Below are 24,477 nucleotides of genomic sequence, written 5' to 3'. Positions count from 1 at the left end.
ATGACCTTACTAATAATTACGATATTTTAATGCACAATGTGATTTACGTTCAGCAAAAAAAAAAAACATCTTCAACAGAGTATGGATATTCGGAAAGTTACGTCATTGAAAGGCGGAATTTGGAATTAGCCGATCTGTATATGTCTTAGAATCTCGAAGTGGATCACCTTTTAGTACGACTTCATCAGTAGGCCTACATCGATTATGAATTAATGAAGTGGGGTTTAACGTCCTACTTTTCTACACCAACTGGGCTAATAAGACGGGGACGATCGATTATACATCTTAGTTGTTTATCTCAAATATAAACAACCTTATCTACGGCCAACATACAATCGCCATTAATTAATTAGAGACAAAGCAAATGATAAGATTCGACTAAGAATTATTACAAAAGAGAGAATATATATATTAAAAATGAATTACCAGTACAATATAATTAAAATCGCATGCAAACTGTGTTAAACAGGACACAGGTGGAAACTGTGCAATTTCTTCCATTAAAGGAGCTACGTCTCTTTAATTAAGATCAAAATACAGGATGGGGTTGGGTTAATCTGACCTTGGACCTTATAATAGATTTTATGTGTTTTAAAGCGTCCTTGTTATTTAGGTTAGTCATTTAAAGGTCCCAGTTTCCCATGAACATGTTTGCATTTTGTTTATCTGTGATGATAATAGTATAATAATGATGGACTTATTAATTGACCAATAATGAATGTGTATGTTTATATATACGTGTTTACATTTTGATGAAATCATCCATTCTAAATATGGCGGATAAACGTCAACTCTGGAACAATAAATTCGTATATAGAACAGAAATGTTTCTATAGTTACATATTTACTCGTAGTCTAATATCTGATAAACTCAGTAATTTCCAAATGGAATGGATTATCACGTGTATCAAGTCAATAGGTCTCCTCGTCGACATCATCCCACGTATGCCAATTTCACAGACAATGCGAAGATGGTGTAACGTAATGCATATTGCATAACAGCATGCAACACATTTATATTAAAAAGAACCATTACGTTTTTATTTTATTTAATTGTTAACATCTGCTGTGTAAGACGTACTATATTAGGTCTATATTACATGTATAATCACGTTTTAAAAAACAATATTCATTTAGTCATTATAGATCAAATTTCTCTAATTGTTCCATGCTTACTGGACTGTAAATGTGACGGTGCATGGGTAATGAAAATTAGATCCACATTCAATTATTATTACCAAAGAAATATCGAATACCTATATATATATAACGTGTAGAATACTGATATTCAGGTTTAATAATGTAAATAATACAATAGATATAGTAAATCTATAGTTTAAACGACATGTCAATGCGTTTATGTATTTGTACATTATTGATTGATATGCATTTAAAGCATTAATATAAGACATATATGTATATACAGTTGACATGCCTCAAAAACACTGATGTTTCAAGTATTTTTATGTGTTAGTAATCATTGCATTGTAAAATATTCACAACTGTTTGTATGTAGTTAAATCATGGTCGAATATAATATAAGAATATAAGTTAGGTTTAAGTTAAATCATGGTCGAATATAATATAAGAATATAAGTTAGGTTTAAGTTAAATTACATTCAAGATAGCCTAAACATTGACACTGTCCGGGCATTATACACGTTACTAATAAAAAAGAACGATATGTCAGTCTCAAAATGACATAGTTATTGTTGTGATGATATCTTAATCACCATTCATAAAAACGCCTTTTAATATTAGAATGAGTTACAATGAAAATAATAAAAGAGCAGACCTACCTTCAATGGTGATGAAGAATAGCCTAGCATCCTTATAAACAATAGTCAACCAAACAAACAGTTTTGTCTGCGATATCACCTCGGTGGAAGCGGACGTTAAATAAAACTAACTCACACACAAACAAACAGTAACCGGCTTATTTATTATATTCATCGTATAGTTAGTTATTTCTCAAGACAGAGACGTATTATAGATTTACCGTGTTATATCCAACTCCTATATTGGTTACAATTCAACACGCGTTCTTGGTTGTTTTTTTTAAACTATTCAGCTGTCATTCAGTCACAACATTTCGGCTACGGTGACCAAAAAAATCGGGTCACACCTGTCGGATTTCAGCTTGAAAATGGAGCTTGGCGGCCACGCGACTACGATGTTTGATTTGACCAAAACAATTAAACGACTGTCAGAGAAATATCGCCATAGAGGAGACGTAGAATATTTATCGATCCGTTTAATTTCACAACACGACGCATGCGTCACTTCCAGGTGTCATCATGGAACAGCTTGCAAATAGATTTTGTTTCATGAAAATACGTTGTTATCTGAGTATTTCCTTTAAAAATAAATGAAAGTGTAGCGAGGAAATTAAAATGTAATAATAACTCATATCATTATGTGGACGAGACGTTAAATCCCATTCCTATCCTATCTTTAAACTTTAGTTTAAATCAGTGGTGAAAATAGGCTACAAAATAAAAACGCAACAAATATTGTATTAATTTGGATAGCCTTACCAGGAAAGGTTTAGGTCGACATAGAATACTATTCGTTAAAATTATATTTATTTTCATTTAAGTAGGCTAAACATCGTTTATCATTTTGATTACGCATGTCTAATAAAACTGAAGTTATCCTTATTATTTTCTAAATACTATATTTCTCCTCGTTGGCTTAGATTAAGCACATTAATGATAATTGGCTGGAAATTTATTACTGTAACAGACGCCTGTTTGTGCGTTGATTAATAAAACCAATTCGATTCGATGCACATGTGGAAGCCACGGTGACTCAGTGAGTAATGCGCTGGCTCGCTAACCGTGTAGACCGAGAAAGTTCCTTGGAATTTTCCGGCATGGTTCCTCTTTGTCAGTGATGCAAGGAACAACGTCTTGTCGTTCCGGTCGTACGAAAGACTGAGGCCCTGTGTACGAAATAAGAGTAGTTTGTAGCGCCGCAAAGTTTCCCTCGTAACACATTGCATGGGGCATGCTCTTTCACACGCCCATTTTAGTGAATGTATGCCGTATACGACAGGTTGGCCCCTCTTTTCTTTTCTTTTAGTCATTTATAAAAAAAATATATATGTATATTTAATTTCGCATTATGAGCGTTCGGATGTAGGGAAAACTGGGCGATCCTTGGCACGTTCACAACTGCAGCGTAACCCCACCCCCACCCAACTTCCCCCATTGGTCTACAAGGTGCATAAGACCACCTGATATCCCAACCACCGGGAATATGTCGCCCAAGATAAACGTTTTCGTAATTGCCAGACCGAAATGTTCGAAAGGGGAGAACTTTTTGCGGACACATCCTAACATATCAGAATAAAACCTGTGTATAATGACGATAAATATTTTTTCTATATATAGTTTCAGAGATTAGGTATGGTTATGTCTATAATATTGTATATATTAGTTATCAGAAAACCGGTGTGTGTGTGGGGGGGGGGGGGAGGATGGTGTAATCTATCGCGATTATGAATTTGAAACCTGTATAGATTATTATTATGAATTGTTAGATTGTTAATTTGAAGCCACGGTGGATCACTGAGTAAGACGCTGGCTCGCTATGCTAGAGGTCTCGTGTTCGATCCCTGTGTGGGCCAAGAAAGTTTGTCGGGAGTTTCCGGCGTGGTTCCTCCTTTTTAGTGCTGCAGGACAGAGAGCCTGGCAAGGGAAACCTATAGTCGTTCGTTTGGCGTGCACGTAAATATCCCTTGGCAGTTGGAATTCAATATAAGAGTAGGCCGTTGCGCCGCTGTCCGGGCAAAATTTGTCTCATGGCACATTGTATAGCGTATACCCGTCTTCAATAGCCCAGTCGGAGCAGAAAAGTAGGACGTTAAACCTCTTTTCATTTCATTTCCTAATTTGTTATTTAAATACGAAATGAATAAAATGTAAAGCATCTGCAAGGACTGGACTTTTCACTAAAAATAGGAAGTGATGCGTAATAATGGTAGTCGTTGGTGCAAGAGCCATAAAACAATGTACCACGAATGGTATGCAATTAGCGAGTGAGCCATGGTTTCACAGTACAACAGATTGCATAATCACAACCTCAGTTCTAACTGAGATTCTTGCCAATCAACCCATACCATGTCTAACCAATCATCTAATCGAGATTATTATTAATCAACTCATACCTTTTCTAATCGAGATGGTTACCAATCAACCCATACCATACCGTATCGAGATTATTACCAATTAACCCATGCCATATCTTATCCAGATTGTTGCGAATGTACCGGTTTCCCCCAATGTACCCTAATCTAAACCAGACAAATCCTAATCAAGCCAGACAGTTGGCTGTTAATGTTAACTGAAAAACAACCTTAAGTTAACCCAGGTTACTGCTAATCAACCCTAACCCATATACTGCCTTACTGACAATCAACTCAAACCATACCTAACCCTAGTCGCAGTCAATCAACTCTAACCACAACCAGCTACCATTTACCCAGTCGTCCCGAATATTCAATAATCTGTACGGCAAACAATTTTATTAAGTACAAATAATCACTTTTCTTCAAAAATTCAATGCTTATAGATCTCTTATTGCAGAACTGGTAGTTGTATATTTAGTTGCGATGAACCAGTGGACTTAATTTCTGTCTCGTTCGACACTGAATCATTGAAGTAATGTTCAAAGTCCAGCTTGTTTCTAGCACTGATTGATTCAATTGGTTCATAATCAGTTTTCTCTCTTTCTAACATCGGTCTAAGGGGATATACAAAATTATCTCTTTGTGAAGACATCAAGTGGAAGGGTGAAAGACGATGACGTGTAATGTGTTCATTATTATTTAATGACCTTTCTGAAAAGTCTATATCAGGGGGAGACGTTTTGATTATTTTTGGCACCTTTCCTTTAATTGTGTGACTTGTTTTAGGTTGTTGGTAATGTCGATTTAATCTGTGTGGTTCCTTGTGGTGCTCTTTGGTTTCATGTTTTAATACGAAAGGATGGCTGCTTTGGGTTTTAGCACCGATAGATTTAACTGTGTCAACATACCCATCCTTGTACAAATTTGACTCGAGTGGTTTTAAGCGATAAGACTTGGTCTTACCAAAATTGTTTTTGAAACGGCCACCTTGTTCAAATTTTAATAAATCCTTTTTTTCTTTGTACGCGTATGAATGACATAAGTTGAAGAACAGAGGCTTCGTGGAAGGAAGGTGGTTCTTTTGGTTATTTAAAGTCTGCAAATGAAGGTTTGGTTTACTATTACTTGTTTCAGTCCGGAATCTTGGATTTCGATATAATGGATGAACACGTTCGTTTACTTCTCTTCTAGAATATTTGTCTCCCCTGTATAGATCGTCTTTAAGTTTGTTCAGTCTGTGAAGGTATAATTGTTGAGTGTATATGGTATCCTGGTCAGACCAGTTATGTATAACAGTAGATCTGTTGTTTCTGCCACGATGACTGGTATCTATAATATAATATATTGTAATTTACAGCAAGTAATTTATTCCCACCTTTAAATAAAAACTTTTACATCAATGACTTATCTCCAGCCAATTCACAAAAAGTTAAAGGGGCTAAACTTTCTTTATTTTTTGTCAAAATAAAATACTGAATGGGGTAAATTGGATTAATAATTTTCTTAGTTTCGGTACAATGTATGATTAAACGTTAAACAGATGTTGTGTCCCAAATAGACCTGATGACTAGTTTCATTATGTATAGAGGAGTTTGATGGCCGAATGGTTAGCATGTGCGCGCTGTATCATAAGGTCTGTCATTTAGTCAACTGGCGGGGTTTCGATTCGCCAAATGTACGCTACAAGGAGTCGGGTCGCCTGTCCAACCTCGTGGCTTTCTCTGGGTCCTCCGATTTCCTCCCACTGCTAAAGACCCCTACGCACAATCGAATTATTGAACTTAAATTGAACCATATGTTAGTCCGGAAATGACCTAGTTTGTGTCGAATGGACGTCAAACTCCATTTCTCTCCCCCCCCCCCTGACTTGTAATAGGACAGTTAATTATCATTTATGTGCGTCGATCATTGAAGCCTTATATCCGTGTCATTTTTCCTGGTATACTACGAACAAAATTTTTTTTAATTTGATTAGTTGTAATTCATTGACAACTTAGTGGTATATTACATTATCCAGCTTCCACAATGATTCCTTATACACGATTACTCAATTTTGCATATTGGGCATTGTATTTTGACTACTGTTTAGGATAAATTGTACTTAATTTTCATATGCTCACATATCAGTGTGGGCGTATTATGTTGTCACCCTTACCGTCGTTCCGTCAACAATTAGCTTGTGAACGCGGTAGAGGCTACAGTTTTTGATGGATTCTTTTCAAATTGATCGAGAGAACGAATCCTATCTATCTTCAGCGTTTCTCGACTTTCCGTTCTTGAATCTTATCGCATTTCGGCTTTCCATAACTTTCCGTTTGATATCCAGCGTTCTGCGACCGTTCCGGTCCGGATGCCGCCTTGTGAACGTGATAATTTTTCATATTTGGCATTGGGGTCATCGATCCCTTAGAGATTAGATTTCTTCAAGGATCCTAGATCCTTAGCAAATTTGCTCAACATCCAAGTTTTCCTTCCGGATAAGGAGACAGTTGAGACAAGCTACTGTGTTGGCGTATTCCACGCTTTGCGTGGCTATCTTTATTATTGATATTTTGAAAGGCTATCATTATATAAAAAGCGTGTTTGCTTATTTGTTTTATCTTAATATTCTTTTTGCTAAACTGATATATATTGAACAAAATTAAGATATTACCTTTATTCGAAGATGAAGTGGTCATCCTTATTTCTGAAAACCTTTGTGTAGCAGGCCAAAGTTTGAGCATAATACAATGTCCATGTACTCTGTCAATATTTCTAAGATACTGTTCCTTATAGTAATTACATTACAATACGTAAACATTATTAGCATTAAGTAATTACTCAAACACAATGTCGAGTCAACAATAGCACTGATTTCTGTATTGATTCTAATACTTGTTGACTATTATTGGCTTAAAGAAATCAATAGACATACAATTTGTAACAGTAGTCCATGTCCATTTCTTGTTATTCCAAAATATACTGCTTGGATTTATATGTATATTTAAGAACAAAATATCATAAACAGTATGTTAGTAAGAATATCTGTAATCAAATACCCCGAAAATCAGAATCATTGATAGTTAAACGATTCAAAGAGCTGATATTTCTTAGCAATATTCTAGATTACACGAATCGTCAGAATGGTAGACAAAATAAATCTATGTGTATTCTAAGTTTTTAATATATCCCTCGATAAGACGTTTGTAATTCGTTGTCTTTAAAGACAAATTTCCGGATTGAAGATTTAAAAACAGAATACCCAAGAAAGGTTAACGCCACATCAGCTATAAAAAAACAACTGATAGGTCGAGAAGCACTTTTAAACGACTGTTATGGTTTAAAATATCCGTAAATTATGATTCTTTTACACACGTCGCATTTTTTTTCACCTTTCTTTCAAGAAATCTACACAAATAGATGAACAGAATACATTACAGAGATCGAGATTTTGTTTTAGTGTCTTTGTTACATTTGTCCACCATTTAAATCAGGAAACTAAACACGTTGCTATATTCATCTCACTTTAAATGCACATCAAGTATAACAATTACATTCCTAATATTCCGAGCTAGAACATTTCATATGTATGGTGATTTGTAAGAGGTATATTAACAACTCAACAACACACTCGTCTTATAGATTACAGTCGATACGGAGCCATAAATTCAACCGTGGAGGGCAGTCCCATATTTAATCTATGGTTTTAGACCCAAATATTACCACAGAACCATTGGGGCTAATTTGTTTTCAGAATTAACACCAGGTATACTAGTTCTATAATAGGATCCAAAAATGCACATTTAAAAGACCCCTTCTTGTTTCAAGTCGCCCGAGAAAATAAAATCTTGATAAAACAGCTACATGTAAATAAAGTCCGCGTAATTAACTTCAGCAAGAAAAAAACCATTTGGTTCTTAGATATTTTAATCAAGGAGTATTAAAAGAAAGGTGCAAAATTAGAACTTATTGATAACCAGAATTCACCCCACCTCGTGTATACGCCCGTCAATGTTTATATTATGTGATATTGGAGATAAGGCATATCAGTATAAAAGGTTAAATATACTATTACCTATTATTATAAAGACTGACTATAGTCTTATCAATTCTTATAATCTATATAAGACTGTATATAGTGTGTTATTATGGAAGACCAAATGGGACAATATTCATGATTCTTAGTTCTACATTCCAGTTTGAACATTTTAAACACGAACGCAACATTCTAAACTAATGATTCTTGTTTCTACATTCTTATGTCAACATTTCATGCACAAAATCAACATTTTAAACAAAAAATTGACTTTATGTTTCATTTTCGGCGTTTTATCGGTAACTTTTATATATCATTAAATATTAAAATTAAAAAATAATTTCTTAATTTTACACGACAAAGAAATCAATTCATTGGTTTCTGAAAGAATCTAAAAAAAAATCTGAATTTGAACTCTTATGAAAATATTTTCTACGTTTCAAAAAGTTTGAAGTTAAAATCTTGAAATGAAAATGTCCAGAAAAATATAATGAATTATCAACATTATTACACCAGAGGATTTTGTGCATGAAATGTTGACATAAGAATGTAGAAACAAGCATCATTAGTTTAGAATGTTGCGTTCGTGTCTAAAATGCTCAAACTGGAATGTAGAAGCAAGAATCATGAATATTGTCCCATTTGGTCTTCCATATGTAATAAAACATTTTAAAACTTCACAACGTACATCTATATTCATATCACATTTCATCTTGACGCCCTACAATACAAGAACTTAGAACTAACCGTAACTAAATGTAACTACAATCGCGACATGAGTTGCATTCCGTCGCCCCGTGAATACAAAATTAATAACACATAACAGCGAATGACTGTGGGGTCTATAATATAATTTGAAACTCCAGATACCACTTGTCACTGGCTAACAATTTCAATTTTGTCACTTTGTTCACATTTTTGTTTTATTTGAATCATAGACACAATGTTGTATAGAATTTTAAAACCTTTTCTTTTTATACTTTCAACACCGATTCGTGTTAACATTTCGAAAGGTGAAAGATTCGATATATCTGAAATATCATATTGACAGGAAGAACCCTATGAAATTTATACACAGGTCACAATTCTGTGGAATACAATTATAGTTTATTACTTACTGATTGACGATTCGACTATACGCTTCTTTAGTCTTTTCAAGTAAGATTTTAAAATTCCAGACAACGTTATCGGAAGAACTGTTTGCAGTGTTATTACAAAGCACACTTTTGGTTCCAATCCCCCCCCCCCCAACAAAAAAAAAATTGTTCTAAAACACACCACACTTGGCTGCATTTAATAACCTAGACAATAAGAGCGGGCCAAGTCCACGGCCAAACCATGCTGCGTGAATATACTTTTCCTAGTATGGTGGGGGCCGCAGCGGTCGGGTATTAAAAGATATGATTTTAAAAATTCAATATCGTATTACCTATAAAGTATAATAAACATTTTACGACTTTTATATAACCGGACGTTTATTTAACCATCGGTCACAATAGCGGGAATATTTGTCGTTCGCATAATTTAATTACAGCACAAAATAATGTCAAAACAATAAGCTCTTATTCCTTTTAATCGTCTTTTTAGCAAGTAAGTAATCTAGCAATGTTGTTATTATAGAAAGCATGTTCTTTCATGGAATTGTATTGCCATAGTGAAAATCACAACATCTTGATTTTTCAATGCCACCCCAAATGTAAATGTATACATGTACTTTAGCTTCATTATTCCAAAATAAACGTTTTGTTTATTGTAATTATTTGAACAGAAATTTGAGCCTATAGATCTATCAACTCCTAGCTGAATTTCTTCGAGTAAGCTTGGTCAGAACTAACAAACAAAATATTTAGGGCTCTTCTTCATTTAATTCTAATACTCATTGTTATCGTCCCGGGACTATTCTTACTTATTACAACAAATTGTAATTGGTGCCATTATATTTCTTCAAGAGTCTGATTTTCTATATTATAATGAACATGGAAAAAATAACCAATAGCTGAATCATCACTTACTTCCAGTCTTAGCCCAGATGTTACAGATAAATAAGACTTTAATCTCCATTTCATTTCCACTTTATTTTATTGCAATAGTTTGTAAATATTCATTTAATCAAAACAACTTGAAAAAGAGTATAAAACATAGACATTATATAAAATAAAACATAGATAGTAATCGTAACAACATTACAATTTATGATAACAAAAAATATAACATTAAATCAGTGTAAAAGATATAAACAAATAGTCGAAAGCGATTTATAAAGATAACTAAAAGGAATAAAAATCTAATAAATATCCGCTACTGTGGTTTAATACTGATAAACACTTATACTTTATCCCTATATTCAGATCTATAATATGTTTATTTTATTAGCTGTATAGGATGCCGTTTCTTGGATATGAACAATCTTTTGAATCTTTTTAAAGCTTGAATAGGCATGAGCGCTGACGTTTTTCTCTCCAAAGAACAGGTAGACAGCACAAAGAAGATGCACATTTATTGTATTGCCATTTGAAACAGCAGATTTTATAAGCCTATGTGTGAATATACGAAATAAATAACCGGAACAAATTGTTATTGTCATAATATGCAGACTATGCGAAAAAAATAACATAACGTAAATAAATCCTATAAATAATCCCACTTGTGCAGCATAAAGTTCCGGGTCTGATAAAAGTATCGAAATATAAATATATTAATCAACACTCAGTAAGCTACTTAGTATAAAAATTAATACAAATTAAGCGTTGCTGCCGAGAGCGTCAATAACATGCTTTGGTAATGGTAACTGTTTTCACATTTTCCGGTTTCAACGTCGACGTCTTCTGCCACCACGATGATACTGTGCGTAGAAATTGGCTTCCTGTAAAAAAAAACCAAGCCAACAGTGAGGCTGATATCCCAAAATAAATAGATGACACATATTAATTTATCGCACATTTATTTTTTTCAAAAGTACCAAGCAATCAAGCCGATTATCAACTATACACCAAGTTTCATCACCCTATATCAGATAGAATCAAAGTTATCTGGGCCCTGTTTCTCGAAATTTTAACTAAAGATAAAATCCAATTTTAGTAGATACCTAAATTTTGATTGGCGAAGCACTAAAATCAATCTAATATTATCCAATCAAATTACTAAAATTTGGATTTTATCTTAGCTAAATTTTCGTGAAACAGGCCCCTGGTCCCAAAGCATCGACCAATAAAATTGCTTAGCACTGTTTAGCTTTAGCTCGAAATGTTAATCATTGAACTCCGTCAAGACATTCACCTAATCGTAATGAACATCTACGTCAAGTTTAAACATTCTACCTCAATTGAAAGCAGAGTTGTTGTGTTCCAAAGTATTGACCAATCAAACTGATTATCGATCCTTAACCTCAAGGTAATGATATAGTGAATCTATACTCGGAGTTTCATCACTCTCACTTAATTAAAACTAAAGTTATTGGCCCCAACGCATCAACCAATCAGATTGCTTATCTCTGCTTACCGTAAGCAGACGATGTTTATCATCGAACTCCATCAAGGCATTCACCTAATGAACGCCTACAACAGGTTTGAACATTCTACCTCAACTAGAAGGAGAGTTATTGTGTTCCAAAGTCTCGGCCAATCAAATTGCTTATCGCTCTGCTTACCCTGAGAAGAAAATGCTCATTATTGAACTTAGTCAAGGTAATGATGTAATGAAACTATAAATCAAGTGTCATCACTCTCACTTAATTAGAACTGAAGTCACTGTGTCCCAAAACATCAACCAATCAAATTGCTTATCTCTGCTTATCCTAAGCAGAAAATGTTGATCTTCGAACTCCGTCAAGGCACTGACCTAATAAACACCTACACCAAGTTTGAACATTCTAGCTCAATTAGAAAGAGAGTTATGGTGTACCAAAAAGTGTGACGGACGGACATACAGACAGACGGACGGACGGACGGACGGACAGACAGACGGACGAACCCATTTTAATAGGCACATTCTTACTTCGAAAGGCGGGGGACAAATATAGAATGTGGTTTGAACACCATAATATTAACAAGTCTACTGCATTCCATGAACAGAACAGATCCAACCATTAAAGGCTCATGGAGTAAATGTATCAACCAGATGGACAAAAGGACGCGGGGGGGAGGGGGGTATCGTTTATTATTATATAACATCTCTATAAAATAATGTATCTCAGCAAATAACTGCTTAGAAAAACGTATTCACAGTAATGATGTTATAATATTGTAAACGGCTCATTTATTATTTTCACGATGATGTCTCATTCTATATTTTCATGTTACTTTCATATTTATCGTCAATAGTGTGTCATGATCGATAAAAAATGCATAAAATTTACGGACCATTAATCAAACAGAAAACAATCAAGGAAACCAAATAATAATAGTATATTATTTTGAAACATGAGTAAAAGTACTTTGAGCATTAAAATATTAATTTAAATATTCCCACCCGTCTTTAGTATAATTAACTAAGCTAAATTTACCACATTCAAACAAGTTGGCATAATTTACCACATTCAAGCGGCGGCCACGGTCATTAAACATATCGCAATCTATTAGCATTCAGTGCAAAGTTTTGCGTTATTGTAGTATTACCCGGAAAAGCATTTTCCGAAACTATTAAGTTACTTATGCAATATTTCCCAACATTATTACATATTTCCACTCGCCCTATAATACATTGCTCCTACTTACCACAAAGAAACCACAAGCCATTAATATAGCCTTTTCCCTCGCATCAAGAGTACCATCAACTAGAAAACAGTCAAAGTATTACATATGAAATATATGGGTCTGTAGAGCTGATATGGCCCCTTTAAATAGTATGGCGTCGCCCATTTTAAAAGCAATATAATTCTGGACTAATTAAGATTTTATACATGGTACATTATAAATATATTTGGGCTATCAACGTTCATAAATGAGAGTAACAACTTTTCATACTTAAAATATCTTATTCGCTATATAGCCTGTACATGTTTTTCTTTCGTCTATAATGAATTGTTGCCGATTTCTTATTCCAATACAAGAACGTTTACAACAATGTATAAGTAAGCTATAATAACATACATGTTACAATAAATCCAGCACTATTTGTTAACATTTTTTGAAAAATATCTTGTTGCATCGCTTGTATTGTCCCAACTTGTACACCACTATCAGCTGATTTTATCTAGAAATATAATATACATAAAACTTATTGCTAATAATTATTATCCACATAATATACACAAAAGGCATTATCTACCATTATAATATACGCAAAAAGTAGAAATACACTAAACGTATTGATAATAGCAAGTTATCTACAATTTGAATATACACGAAAGCCATTGCTATATAGTCATTATTTTTAATTATAATATACACTAACCGTATTGGTAATAGCTGGTTATCTACAATTACATTATACACAAAAGTCATTGCAATATATAGTCACTATTTAAAATTATAATATACACAAAATGTGCTGCTATTTAGTGATACAATTTACAATGATAATATACACCAAACTTGCTAATAGTTATTATCTACCATTATAATAATACACAAACCGTGTCGCTATATAATCAGTATCTACCATTATAATATAGGCTACACATTATAATCATTTGGATGGCCTAGTGGTCTACAGTGCCGAGCTTCGACCTCTAGCTTGCGGCTGTGGTTTCGATCCCTCATTTGAGCGTATGTGGCATGGAGATAGGGGCGCCTTCTCGACCTCATGGGTTTACTGCGATATCACCGTCGGTGGAAGCGGACGTTAAACACTAAGAATAACAACAACGGACGGCCCCCGGAACGTGGAATATCGATAGAGTTAGTCGCTGCGTGACTCTAATGCTTCCCAAAAAATGCAAAAAGAATCCGTTAGAAACAGTAGCTTAATTCTATCTAGTACACAAAGTATTCGCAAACGGGGGCGTGGGGTGGGGATTCCAGAAAGGGGGATCACGGAACGCTAAATATCGATAGGGTTCGTCCTCTTTCAACACAATATTCCACGCCAAATTTGAAATAAAACCGTTAAAAACTATAGCCACTATCACGAACACGAGTTTTTCAGACAAGTTTCGTGAAATTTAGACACAAACCCAGATAGTTTTTATTCATTTTATGTAAAATCAAGGGGCCATAACTCTAAAAATATTCCCTATGCGGAAAAGGATTAGGGATCTTCGTCTTGTCATAATACTATTTAAAACGCGAACAGCAATAATAAGTTGTCAGATAGTATGCAATCTGATTAAAATACAGATCTATATTTCGTTTCGTTTTTTATACTTTTGATGGTCTACACTACATGAAGATCTGACAAATTATAGCGATAGGTCACATCAGGGGTCAAAAGACCGACTTATGACCCTATGATGTCAGACGTTTGATTAACCAATCATCATTGATGTTACTAGTGGATTACCCACAGTTCAGTGCAAAACACGCCTAAAGCTCGCCGTAACAGACCTTTTCATTGCCTTATCCCTGACACCATTTAGAACACGAGTTAAATAACAACTCTTCCAGATCCAAGTGTAGTAAAAACAAGTAAAACGAAATTTTGAACTATAAAAACGAAACGAAATAGGATCTGTGTTTTAATCAGATTGGATAGTATGTTACTAGGAAATAAACCTTACCGTGAAAGGAATTCTCTCGGCACAAGCGTTGCCACAAAGTAAACAATTGTTGTTTGTAATTTTATATAATAATTGTCCATCACCACTCTCAATATTATAAATTGTTGACATCAAACTTGGTCTGGAAAATAAAGATAAACTATTTCGATTTCATAACGATTTAATGACCTGAATTTTGTTATCTTCATTGAATTTGTAATGCTAAAATGAATAGTTAATTATTTCAACGTTTTCAAATTTATTAATGTCTTTTAAGATATATTCTTTTTTTTATGTATATTCCCAGATTTACTGAACTTACCCTTGACTGACCGCTCCAGCAACTTGACCAGGTGGGGTTTGAATTGTAAATTCGTTCAAAGAAATACAAGAACAGCATGGTGCTCCACTGCAACATTTCTCACTTCTTCCAGTTCGAATAATTTCCTAAAAGGAAAGAAAAAAGATATGGTTTAGCGTCTCGTCAACATATTTTGAGACTAACATAGGTAAAGCAAATTTCAATGTGTAGTATAGTAATGAGAAATATCGGCGTCCCCCTGAAACTAACTTATGCTAACCTACCAAAGATTATACCTGTGTTGAATGAAGGCGCTGACTGTCGGTGTATGCATACAATGACAGGAAAGAAAAGTTTTGAAATTCCACAAAAATATAATATTCATATCTTTTACGGTAAATAATTTGAAAAGATAATTATCAATATCTAAACAAACAAACTAGGTCATTTCAGAACATACCTGGTAGGTTTTTATTTCAACAAATCGCTTTAACTTTCGGAAGATAAAGCGCGATAATGTCGAACACGAGAATTTACTATCGCCTTCATGATCAATTTATACAATGCTTAATTGGTTTATATAAAGCTAAACATGTTAACCTGTATCAATGGCTAAAACAATCTCTGTTATAAATGTGTACACTTGTAAATAAATGATTTACTTATTGCGGACGAGACATCACACCAATCTGCCTCGTTGTATAATTTGCCGCGAAGTAATGGTTATTGGTCAGCCATGGACATGATAATCCCTTGAAGTATCATTGATACAAACTATAGTATTTTTACTGCCAAGTCATACCTGTCCATTTTTATCTGTGATTCCCAGGTGAAATCCGGCAGCAGTGGCCATCGGAGTGTCAATCCGCGCAGTTGATTCTAAAATTGGAAATAACATCATATTACGTCCATGAAACTGGTCATCAAAAGGAGACTTCTATATCGAATTTCAAAATTTTGAATAGTCAATATCGAACGAGTTTCGCAGAGTTATCTTTTCGTTGATATTTTGGATTTTAAACCTGTCAAATCCCCGTTCACATTTTAACAGTTAAATCTTGTGAAAGTCACATTTGGATCGTACGGAGATTCAACTTGATACAGAACTTCGTCTTTTATGTAATTATTAACTACAATTCAGGCAAAAAGTAAGAACAGTTTCGAAATTTTAAAGTTTTCGATTGCCAACCGTGGAGTAATAAAGAATATATTTTTAGTTGTAAACATGATACAGAACACAGTTTATTACTGATTTTGAAAACTGAAAAAAAACCTTAGTGGAATTTTACTAATTTTAAAGCTGCTCTTGTGTGTATCTTGGGTATCTATATGAGTTTAGAGATTCGCTTATGCTAGATTCCCACTATCACGATTCGAGCTACGATTGAAATTCTGGTTTTAATCGTGGTGATCCTATCAGGTCTTATCATGTAGTGTGGTCAGTTGTAGCAATCGTAACTAACGTAGCCGAACATATTTACACGTACCAGATCATGGACTTATTAGAGACTTTTGGCAAACGTAAGTACCTCAGGCCTGTTTCACGAAATCTTAACTAAAGATAAAATCCAAATTTTAGTAGATACTTCAATTTTGATTGGGTAAGGACTAAAATCAATGTAATATTATCCAATCAAATTACTAAAATTTGGATTTTATCTCCGTTAAAATTTCGTGAAACCGGACCCTGGTCCGTATCGCGTATCCGTATCGTTTTTGCGTGTGACGTCATCAATGAGTGTGTATTTCTCATACGTGATACGGCACACGGATACGACAGCACGTATCGATCAGCTTACATACGGAAAAGGTCCGTATAAAATCGTCGTCCTTTTACCATATCTTTTGCTACTTTTACACGCTGAAATGTGTTGTAGCGTTTTTTTATGAATCTATGTGTATCCTAGAATGGGGATCACGTGGCTAAGTGGGTAAGGCGCTGGCTCACTGGCCTGGAGGTCGGGTGTTCGATCCCTGCATTGGCCGAGAAAGTTCATCCAGATTTTCAGGCGTGGTTCCCCCTTGTCAGTGATGCAGGACAGAGGGCCTGACAAGGACAGCTGTCTAGTCCTTCGGATGAGACGAAAAACCGAGGTCCCGTGTATACATTGGAATGCACGTAAAAGATCCCTTGGCAGTTGGAATTCGATATAAGAGTAGGCGATAGTGCCGCTGCCCGGGCAAAATTTCCCTCATAGCACACTGTATGGCGTATGCCCGTCTTCATTAGCCCAGAGCAGAACAGTAGGACGTTAAACCCCATTTCATTTCATTTGTATCCTAGAACACGAAGGTGTATATTTGATGTGATTTTAACTATGATAAAGACTGGAATTTAATCATTACTTTGAATAGCTTTTCGCGGAATTTTCATATTTGTCCTGTCTGTCTACGTGCTAAATTTGATGAGATGGGACCTAGCAAATCCGTAAAAGGGGTATATACTTTCTGAAATGATACATTATAAGTAAAACCAAATATTGCTGTCGTTGAAGTCGAAGATTTTAATAAGATTCGACACTAAAATTTTTAAATAGCTCAGCGACTGTAGAGCCACTTTTTACTCTCTTCGGGTATTTGTAGGCTAGGCACTTGATTAGACTGATGTTGATCTTGGTAGATAACTGCCATCATGCTGTAATACTAAATAGAACTAAGCTCAGCTGAGCTTATACGTACAAAATCTGCCAAAAACTCGTTAAACTACATTGACGCAACAACAACGTATCACTTGACGATACGGATACGTGACACGGATGTGAAAAATTTCACTTGCCAAAAGTCTCTAATAGGGACAATCCTACCGTAACGCATCGCAAGACAGTGGGAACCTGTAGAGGACACCAAGACTATTTGCCGCCAATAGCCCGATTACCCGTCGACGATTATGCGGTCGACGAGAATTCCCGATCGCCGATATTGCTATGACGATGTTTATTTAAGCTTTCACAAATACAGTGAGTTGATTATGCGAAGTTCCAAAGTCATAAATAATCGTACACGGTAATCTGCGGAGTCGGACTAAAATACAATTTTCAAAATTATGGCCAAATATATAATTTACTTACGTTTACTTGCTTTATAAATCATCTGTTCTGCATCATTCAATATTTTGTACGTTGAACTTGTAGAACGATTCATTACTAAAAGCAAAATATATCAAAATAAAAATAATATACAAATAATTCAAGTGTCGGTATATTTAATCACGGATATTATTATTATTATCAAGTAAATAAATAATTTCAGATATACTTTACCTCCAACAATGTTAATTTGTTGATAAATTAGAACTTTATCCAAGACATTAAGATATTCAAGTCCGGGAGATGTCACGGGTCCGCCATCTGGTTTGGTCATCCACACGTCAGGTGCAACATTCAGTAATCCTACCAAATTAAACAATTCATTTAGTTTGTTGTTAAGGGTGTTGATGAATTTAATATTTAAATATGGAAACACATACCGTCAATGTATATTATTATTATGTTCTATGGCTTAGGGAATTTATCACATGTATGTCCTTCCATAAAGTAAGACAACTCAACATATACAAGGATTGATAACACTTGTGTTTAAAAAAAAACCCATGAAATAATGTCGGAATGAATGAATAGTTCATCTTTCTATACTGATTATATAATAGTTATGAGTTGTCGCTCTTACTGTACGTTAAATATACGGAACATTAAATTGCAGGAGACAACCTTAAATCTAACTAATACAATAGGCAGTGGGTCGCCTTAAAGAAAGAATATTTATTTTGAACTTATTTTTGTATTTTTGTAGCTAATAATTTGACATTTGAGGATAATCAATTGGTTTTGTAAAGGTAGGCCTACACTGGGAATTCAAGATCTGAATCAGATGTTCTCTGAGTTTGAAAAAAAAAAAATGGTACCAATATCATTTGGAAAATATAGGCCTATATGTTATCACCTGAATGTTTATTGGACCCTTCCATTAAATTATTCAAATGGTTGTTAAATAGATTCATTGCGGCTCCTCCCATCATCTGTTGTTGCATTTGCATTTGTTGCATTTGAAACATTTGCTGCTGCATCATTTGTTGTTGTCCTGGCTGCATCATTATTGGAGGTTGTTGCAAAGCCTGTACAGCTTGAGCTTCACATAAAAGAAAACCCACATTTTTGAAATGGAAAGAATAAAATATAGTACAATAAAATATGTCACTAGACAAAATGATTTCTGTCCGTTTGCATTCAAGCAAAATAGTCGTCCCCACCTTCACGTGATTCTCATCACAGATGCGTGCTCGGGGAGGGGAGGGGCGGGGGCGGGGTGGAGTCCAAGTCAAGTTTGGTGAGAAGCTCTGAGACAATATATCTGCTCATATAGATGCATACATGTATAGAATTAGAGTGGAGTGATCCCAAAACGGCGGCAATGCTTCGCACGTTTGTTTGTTGAAGTTAATTCAAGGAATGCTGGAGAATAAAAATGCTCTACGCGTACATGGGTGTGTGAGGGAGCGGGGAGAGATGTGTCATTGTCCTAAAGCAGCCAGACATCTCGCAACTGGCGCAGTTCATCTACGTAATATGCACCATTTTTGTTGGAAGCCGTCTTATATCATCTATCATGATTACGCCCTCGGGATCCCAAAAAGTGGAGGAAGTTATTTTTAAATTTTAGAGCGTTGATGACGTCACGTAACAATAAGACCTAAGAAAGCATGTGAATCTCTCCAATAGTCCCCGGGTGCTGTTGACTAACCCTTGCACTATGATGTTTTGGTTCTTCAGTGAAGCAGACACCTTGTTCTTTTACAAATGTTCATCCATTATTCGTTCCACTGATATTTTTCCAGTGTCATGTGCAGTAGCTAACTGTCTAACAGTTACTGGTCTGTCCCGCGTTATTGTGTCGAGAACAGCATCAACTTTATCTTGGGTGGTCACTTCAAAAGGGCAACGAGACCGTGGTTCGTCTTCAGTGCCGATAGTGCCGCATGTAAATTAACCACTGTTTGTACTAAACAAAGGAACATTGTCATCTAATGTTTGTGCCTTGTTGTCATGACTTTGCTTTAGCTTAAAAAATTTGAAATGAAGATACTAAATCACGACTCTGCATTCGGCTTTCTCCATTTGAGAGCAAATGAGCGGGCCATGCTGTTTGACAGCTATATACATATATAGGAAATTATAGCACGTGGAATTCATGTTTTGCATGTCAAGCACATACTGAGATTCTTTTCTAGCAACATGGCCAGATGAATTTCGGCTGAGGTAGGAAACTTTTGGAAGACGCACCCGTGTACTGAACATTGATGTTACTAACATTCACCAGTGCATTCAAACTAATCTAAAATGCAACTTATTTAATGACCTCTAATGAACGAAAGGTGTCAGTATACCAAATCTTTCAAAAGAAAATAATCTGGTTTTTCGAGATCATGCCCATAAAATCGGTTTCTTTCTTTCCTATAAATGCAAGCAACGAAACGAAAATGTTATCATATTGCTTCTGTACTATCAGTAATCAAAATAACACAACAGATTTCTATGCTTTATTTTGACCTTGTTAGGGGCGGATCCGGGAATTTTTGCAGGAGGGGGGTTTGCCAGGTTATTGTTAAGGAAATTTAACGGTTGACAATGCATAGCTCCATCATCGTCTCCAAATTACGTAGGCAAACAATAAACATACACACTGAGCTTTTTATAGAGAGAAATCCAACACCCCGTTTGACGTCAATTTTTATGGTGATCTAGAATAGTATTACATATACCAACCTCGTGACTTATACAAAGGGGGTGTGAAACAATCCATATTCACCATGCCAAGGTATTTACGGCATTCGTGTAATTCCGAGACTGCTTTAGCGGACGTCATGATCTGAAGCAAATTGTTTAATACTAATTATAAGCTAACCTTGGTAATTATAGTCTGGGATACCCGGGTATTGTGGCGGTGGCGCATTTGGTAGCTGTTGTGTGTCGTCGCTTGGTCTACCACCCATCTCAGATTTGTTTTCCATCATACAAACTGAAATTAATACAGAAATAAGAAAGTTGGCTATATGTATTGTTTAATGGTCGAGAGCGAGACATTAAGTAATATATTGTAACAACATGAGGGCCGTAGGCCCGAATGTTTTTACAATATATTACGCAATGTCGTAAGCTCGAGACCATTAAACATCTTAAAATACTGACACTCAGCACGAGCTTTTACGTCACATTAGTCCAATATCTCACTGGTTTGAATAAAGTACTATTGGCAAGTTGCCCGTACGATTATTTGAAATAATGGTACGCCAACATCAAAGGGTGACGTCACATCTGTATTTTAAATCAAACTATTGAATAGTATTATTATGTTTTTGATGACTATATGACATAAACCTACGAGGGCTGGATGAAAAGTTCTAAGCCTGAAAATGATAGATCAATTGTGTTGAAACATACTTTTGCCACCAACAAGTACAATCATTGAATGAATTATAGACATAAGAACTGCAACTGTGTTGTTATTATTGTCTTCGTACCAGACCATCTTGTGAACCTACCCATTGAAATCACCACAGAAATGGGTATAGGGCAGCTATCGGGTACCTGAAACTGAAAGAACTAACCCCAACACAGATACATGCCGACATAGTGTCGACTTCAGAGGATAGTGTCCCTTCCTTTTTCAGAGTAACGAAATGGGCTGTGGAATTTAAGCGTGGCAGAAAGAGCCATTGACGTTGACCCGCGTCCTGGAAGGTCAACAACAGCAACAGAAAACATTACCCGGGTGCATGACATGGTATTGCAGGTGTTTTTGGTATCTCTCGGGATAGGGTTGAGCCAACGAGTAACGAATGACAATAGTTTATGCAAGATGAGTGCCAAAGCTCTTGATTGCGGATCAGAAACGTGTACGTCAGATTCTTGACATCCCGTGACAATCTGCGCCGTTTTGAAGCAGATCCTGATAATTTGTTTGCCAGATTTGTAACCATGGGTGAGACTTGTTTCCAAAAATGAAAAAAAAACTAGCCGGTCATCATTTTCCTATTAATGATGCGTGTGTCATGTCCACTGTGAACGACTTGTTGTTTAGGATGGCTGAAGAAACTTTACTTGTGTATAAAGTAAACAGTCTCGATAATAAACAAAAAATAACATAAGGCAATAAAAGATTTGATATAAGACATTATTACATTTGATATAAGACATATTATTACATTTGACTTCACCTTTGATTTAATTATAAAACTAATTTGACAGTGCTATATGACACTTATTACATTTAATTATTGGTAAAGATTTCGTTATTAATTTATAAAAACGAACCACGCCCAGTCTTTGCCTGTAGTTTATGATCTATAAATTTATTGAATCTTATACAAATTACCTACAAATTTCTCAAAAACAACGTTTGACAAGTGACAACTCTAACTATAAATTGGTAGGTTACGGTGCCAAAATGATGTTTGTTTACAGTAAGTGGGGTAAAAGGGGGGTAAACAATGGGCATTACCTGTTAACTATGTCTGAGCACCACAATCGCAAGAAATAATAACCTCGTCATTGCTGCAATAATATACATATATATATATAGTGTTTCGCAATATTTACTATTGTAGTCTCGATTAGCAAGTTGTGTCTGCTGTGATGTTTTGTAACAATAAAATGGCCATTAGTGAAATTCACAGATTGCGTCATAACAGATTTGATTTTGAAATAGCATGTATTAAAAGTTCGATCTATCAGAATTATATTTCGTGTATTTACATAAAAATATATGCTACAATCTGTTTATGTTTACATGTTCACTGAAGCACTAACTGGTTATCGTTATAAATCTACATAAATTATGGCTAAATTTGGTTTACCTGTTAATTATAACCCCAGTATCCTAGATCTTTTTATCCTAGATCTAAAGTGCAATTAACCAATAGGCCTTTTATATTATCTCGTCATCTATGGTGTGGCCATCCTAACTGCAGTCCTATAATGAAAGATTAAATTGAATGTGCGATAATATCTAGGTCATAAAGTATGAAACAGGAACGAGGTCAACTACAGATTTCACAATATCTATTGATAGTCTCTATTGTCAGTGGCACGTTACTAGACCACAGTTAAAATAGGGAAGGCCTTTTAGTGGTAAAATCAACGTTACCACTTTATTTGGTTTTAACTACATGTGATATTCTACATTTGCAGGTTTTAACAGTTTAAACCCGATTCTCAGTGGCCTCAATCGAATATATAATCTCTCAGTAGGCCTACGTGTTTCGAGAAAATCAGTTGAACAAAATGTCGATTAAACTCCAATCATAACATCGTTACGTCGAACAAAGTTACATCGAATATATCATTTTGTGTGATACCCCCCACCAGATTGTCTTATTTGGTAGATTTTGGAGTCAAACAATACATTTTCAACCACTTCAAATTCTGCACCAACCGGGATAATAAAGACTGCATGGGGCCAAACACAAACACACCCGATACACCAACTTGTTTGGCAAGTCCTTGTGGCTAGCAGAAATCTAACTTCTAAATATCCAAAGAAAGTAAGTCACCTAAACATATGATTAAATAAAAGTAAATTTCGCAGTCTTGAGTATAATTCGCTTGCCTGAATCGCGAGCTTACCAAATATAAAAATATTTGTAGATATAAGGTCAAAAGTCGCTGATCGCCATTTTCATTTTTCGGACATCTAATTTTTCACGATTCAATATGTGCTATTGATTGATTATATGGTTCTAATCATCCGACAATAACCGACAAGAGCCTTACTTTTGTCAGTAGCGCCCAAAGTATTCTATAATTGTAATTTTTATAAAACGACGTAAAATAACCACATTGGGGAGCTATATCTTACAACGGATTAAGTATTTATCAAACCAACGATTTATTGGAACTAAACTGATTTAGCAGTTAACATTTTCAGAAATTTAATGACTAATCAGTAAATAGGAATTGTGATATCTGACAGGTGTTGTATAGCAGGTCACCAACACTTGCAAGTCTAGTTACCCTGAAGTACACAAATTTTATTGATTCAAGATGGCTGCACACATTACATAGCCTAGTTTGCAATGGATGAGAAATCCCTAAATTATGGTGGCTGATTGGTATCATGTCGTGATGTAGTGACAAGTCGACATCACGACATTTTAACCCGATATCACGATAACCCGACATCAAGACATTTTAACCCGACAATTCGACATTTTCACCCGACGCCATGACATTAAAAATGTCATAATGCCGCGTAAAAATGTCGTATTGTCGGGTTAAAATGCCGGGTTGTCGGTCATGTTCCTCTCAATATATAGTATGATTATGTACACTGATCCTAGTGTATAGCCATTCCGATGGGACGAAAAACCGAGGTCCCATATCATATTGGCGTGCACGTAAAAG

The 24,477-nt window shown here is 35.2% G+C and overlaps 2 protein-coding genes across 3 annotated transcripts in view; both read right to left on the bottom strand.

The window, feature by feature from the left end:
* LOC126826700 (uncharacterized) overlaps positions 1-1,861 on the bottom strand; it is a 31,716-nt gene extending 29,855 nt beyond the window's left edge. Inside the window, exon 1 of the mRNA XM_050555714.2 lies at positions 1,800-1,861. The gene's annotated coding sequence lies outside the window, so the exon portion shown is untranslated. The remainder of the gene's footprint in view (positions 1-1,799) is intronic.
* An 8,408-nt stretch (positions 1,862-10,269) lies between these two features.
* LOC126826715 (phospholipid scramblase 2) lies at positions 10,270-23,102 on the bottom strand. 2 transcript variants are annotated; one of them, XM_050555747.2, is made up of 11 exons: positions 22,932-23,102; positions 20,981-21,094; positions 19,022-19,207; positions 18,343-18,471; positions 18,151-18,225; positions 15,885-15,961; positions 15,104-15,228; positions 14,803-14,923; positions 13,235-13,337; positions 12,860-12,918; positions 10,270-11,010 (listed from the first exon to the last, which is right to left on the bottom strand). In XM_050555747.2, the coding sequence occupies exons 2-11, from the start codon at positions 21,087-21,089 to the stop codon at positions 10,957-10,959; spliced, it is 1,038 nt and encodes a 345-aa protein (XP_050411704.1). In that variant the 5' UTR covers positions 21,090-21,094; positions 22,932-23,102; the 3' UTR covers positions 10,270-10,956. The 2 variants fall into 2 exon arrangements, with proteins under 2 accessions (XP_050411704.1, XP_050411703.1); XM_050555746.2 differs by lacking the exon at positions 22,932-23,102 and adding an exon at positions 22,577-22,632.
* Positions 23,103-24,477: the final 1,375 nt, after the last annotated feature.

Source organism: Patella vulgata, chromosome 7 (genome assembly GCF_932274485.2).
Source record: "Patella vulgata chromosome 7, xgPatVulg1.2, whole genome shotgun sequence".
Lineage (NCBI taxonomy): Eukaryota > Metazoa > Mollusca > Gastropoda > Patellidae > Patella > Patella vulgata.
The sequence above is the reverse complement of the archived record's forward strand: the minus strand, read 5'-3'. Positions and strand labels throughout refer to the sequence as shown.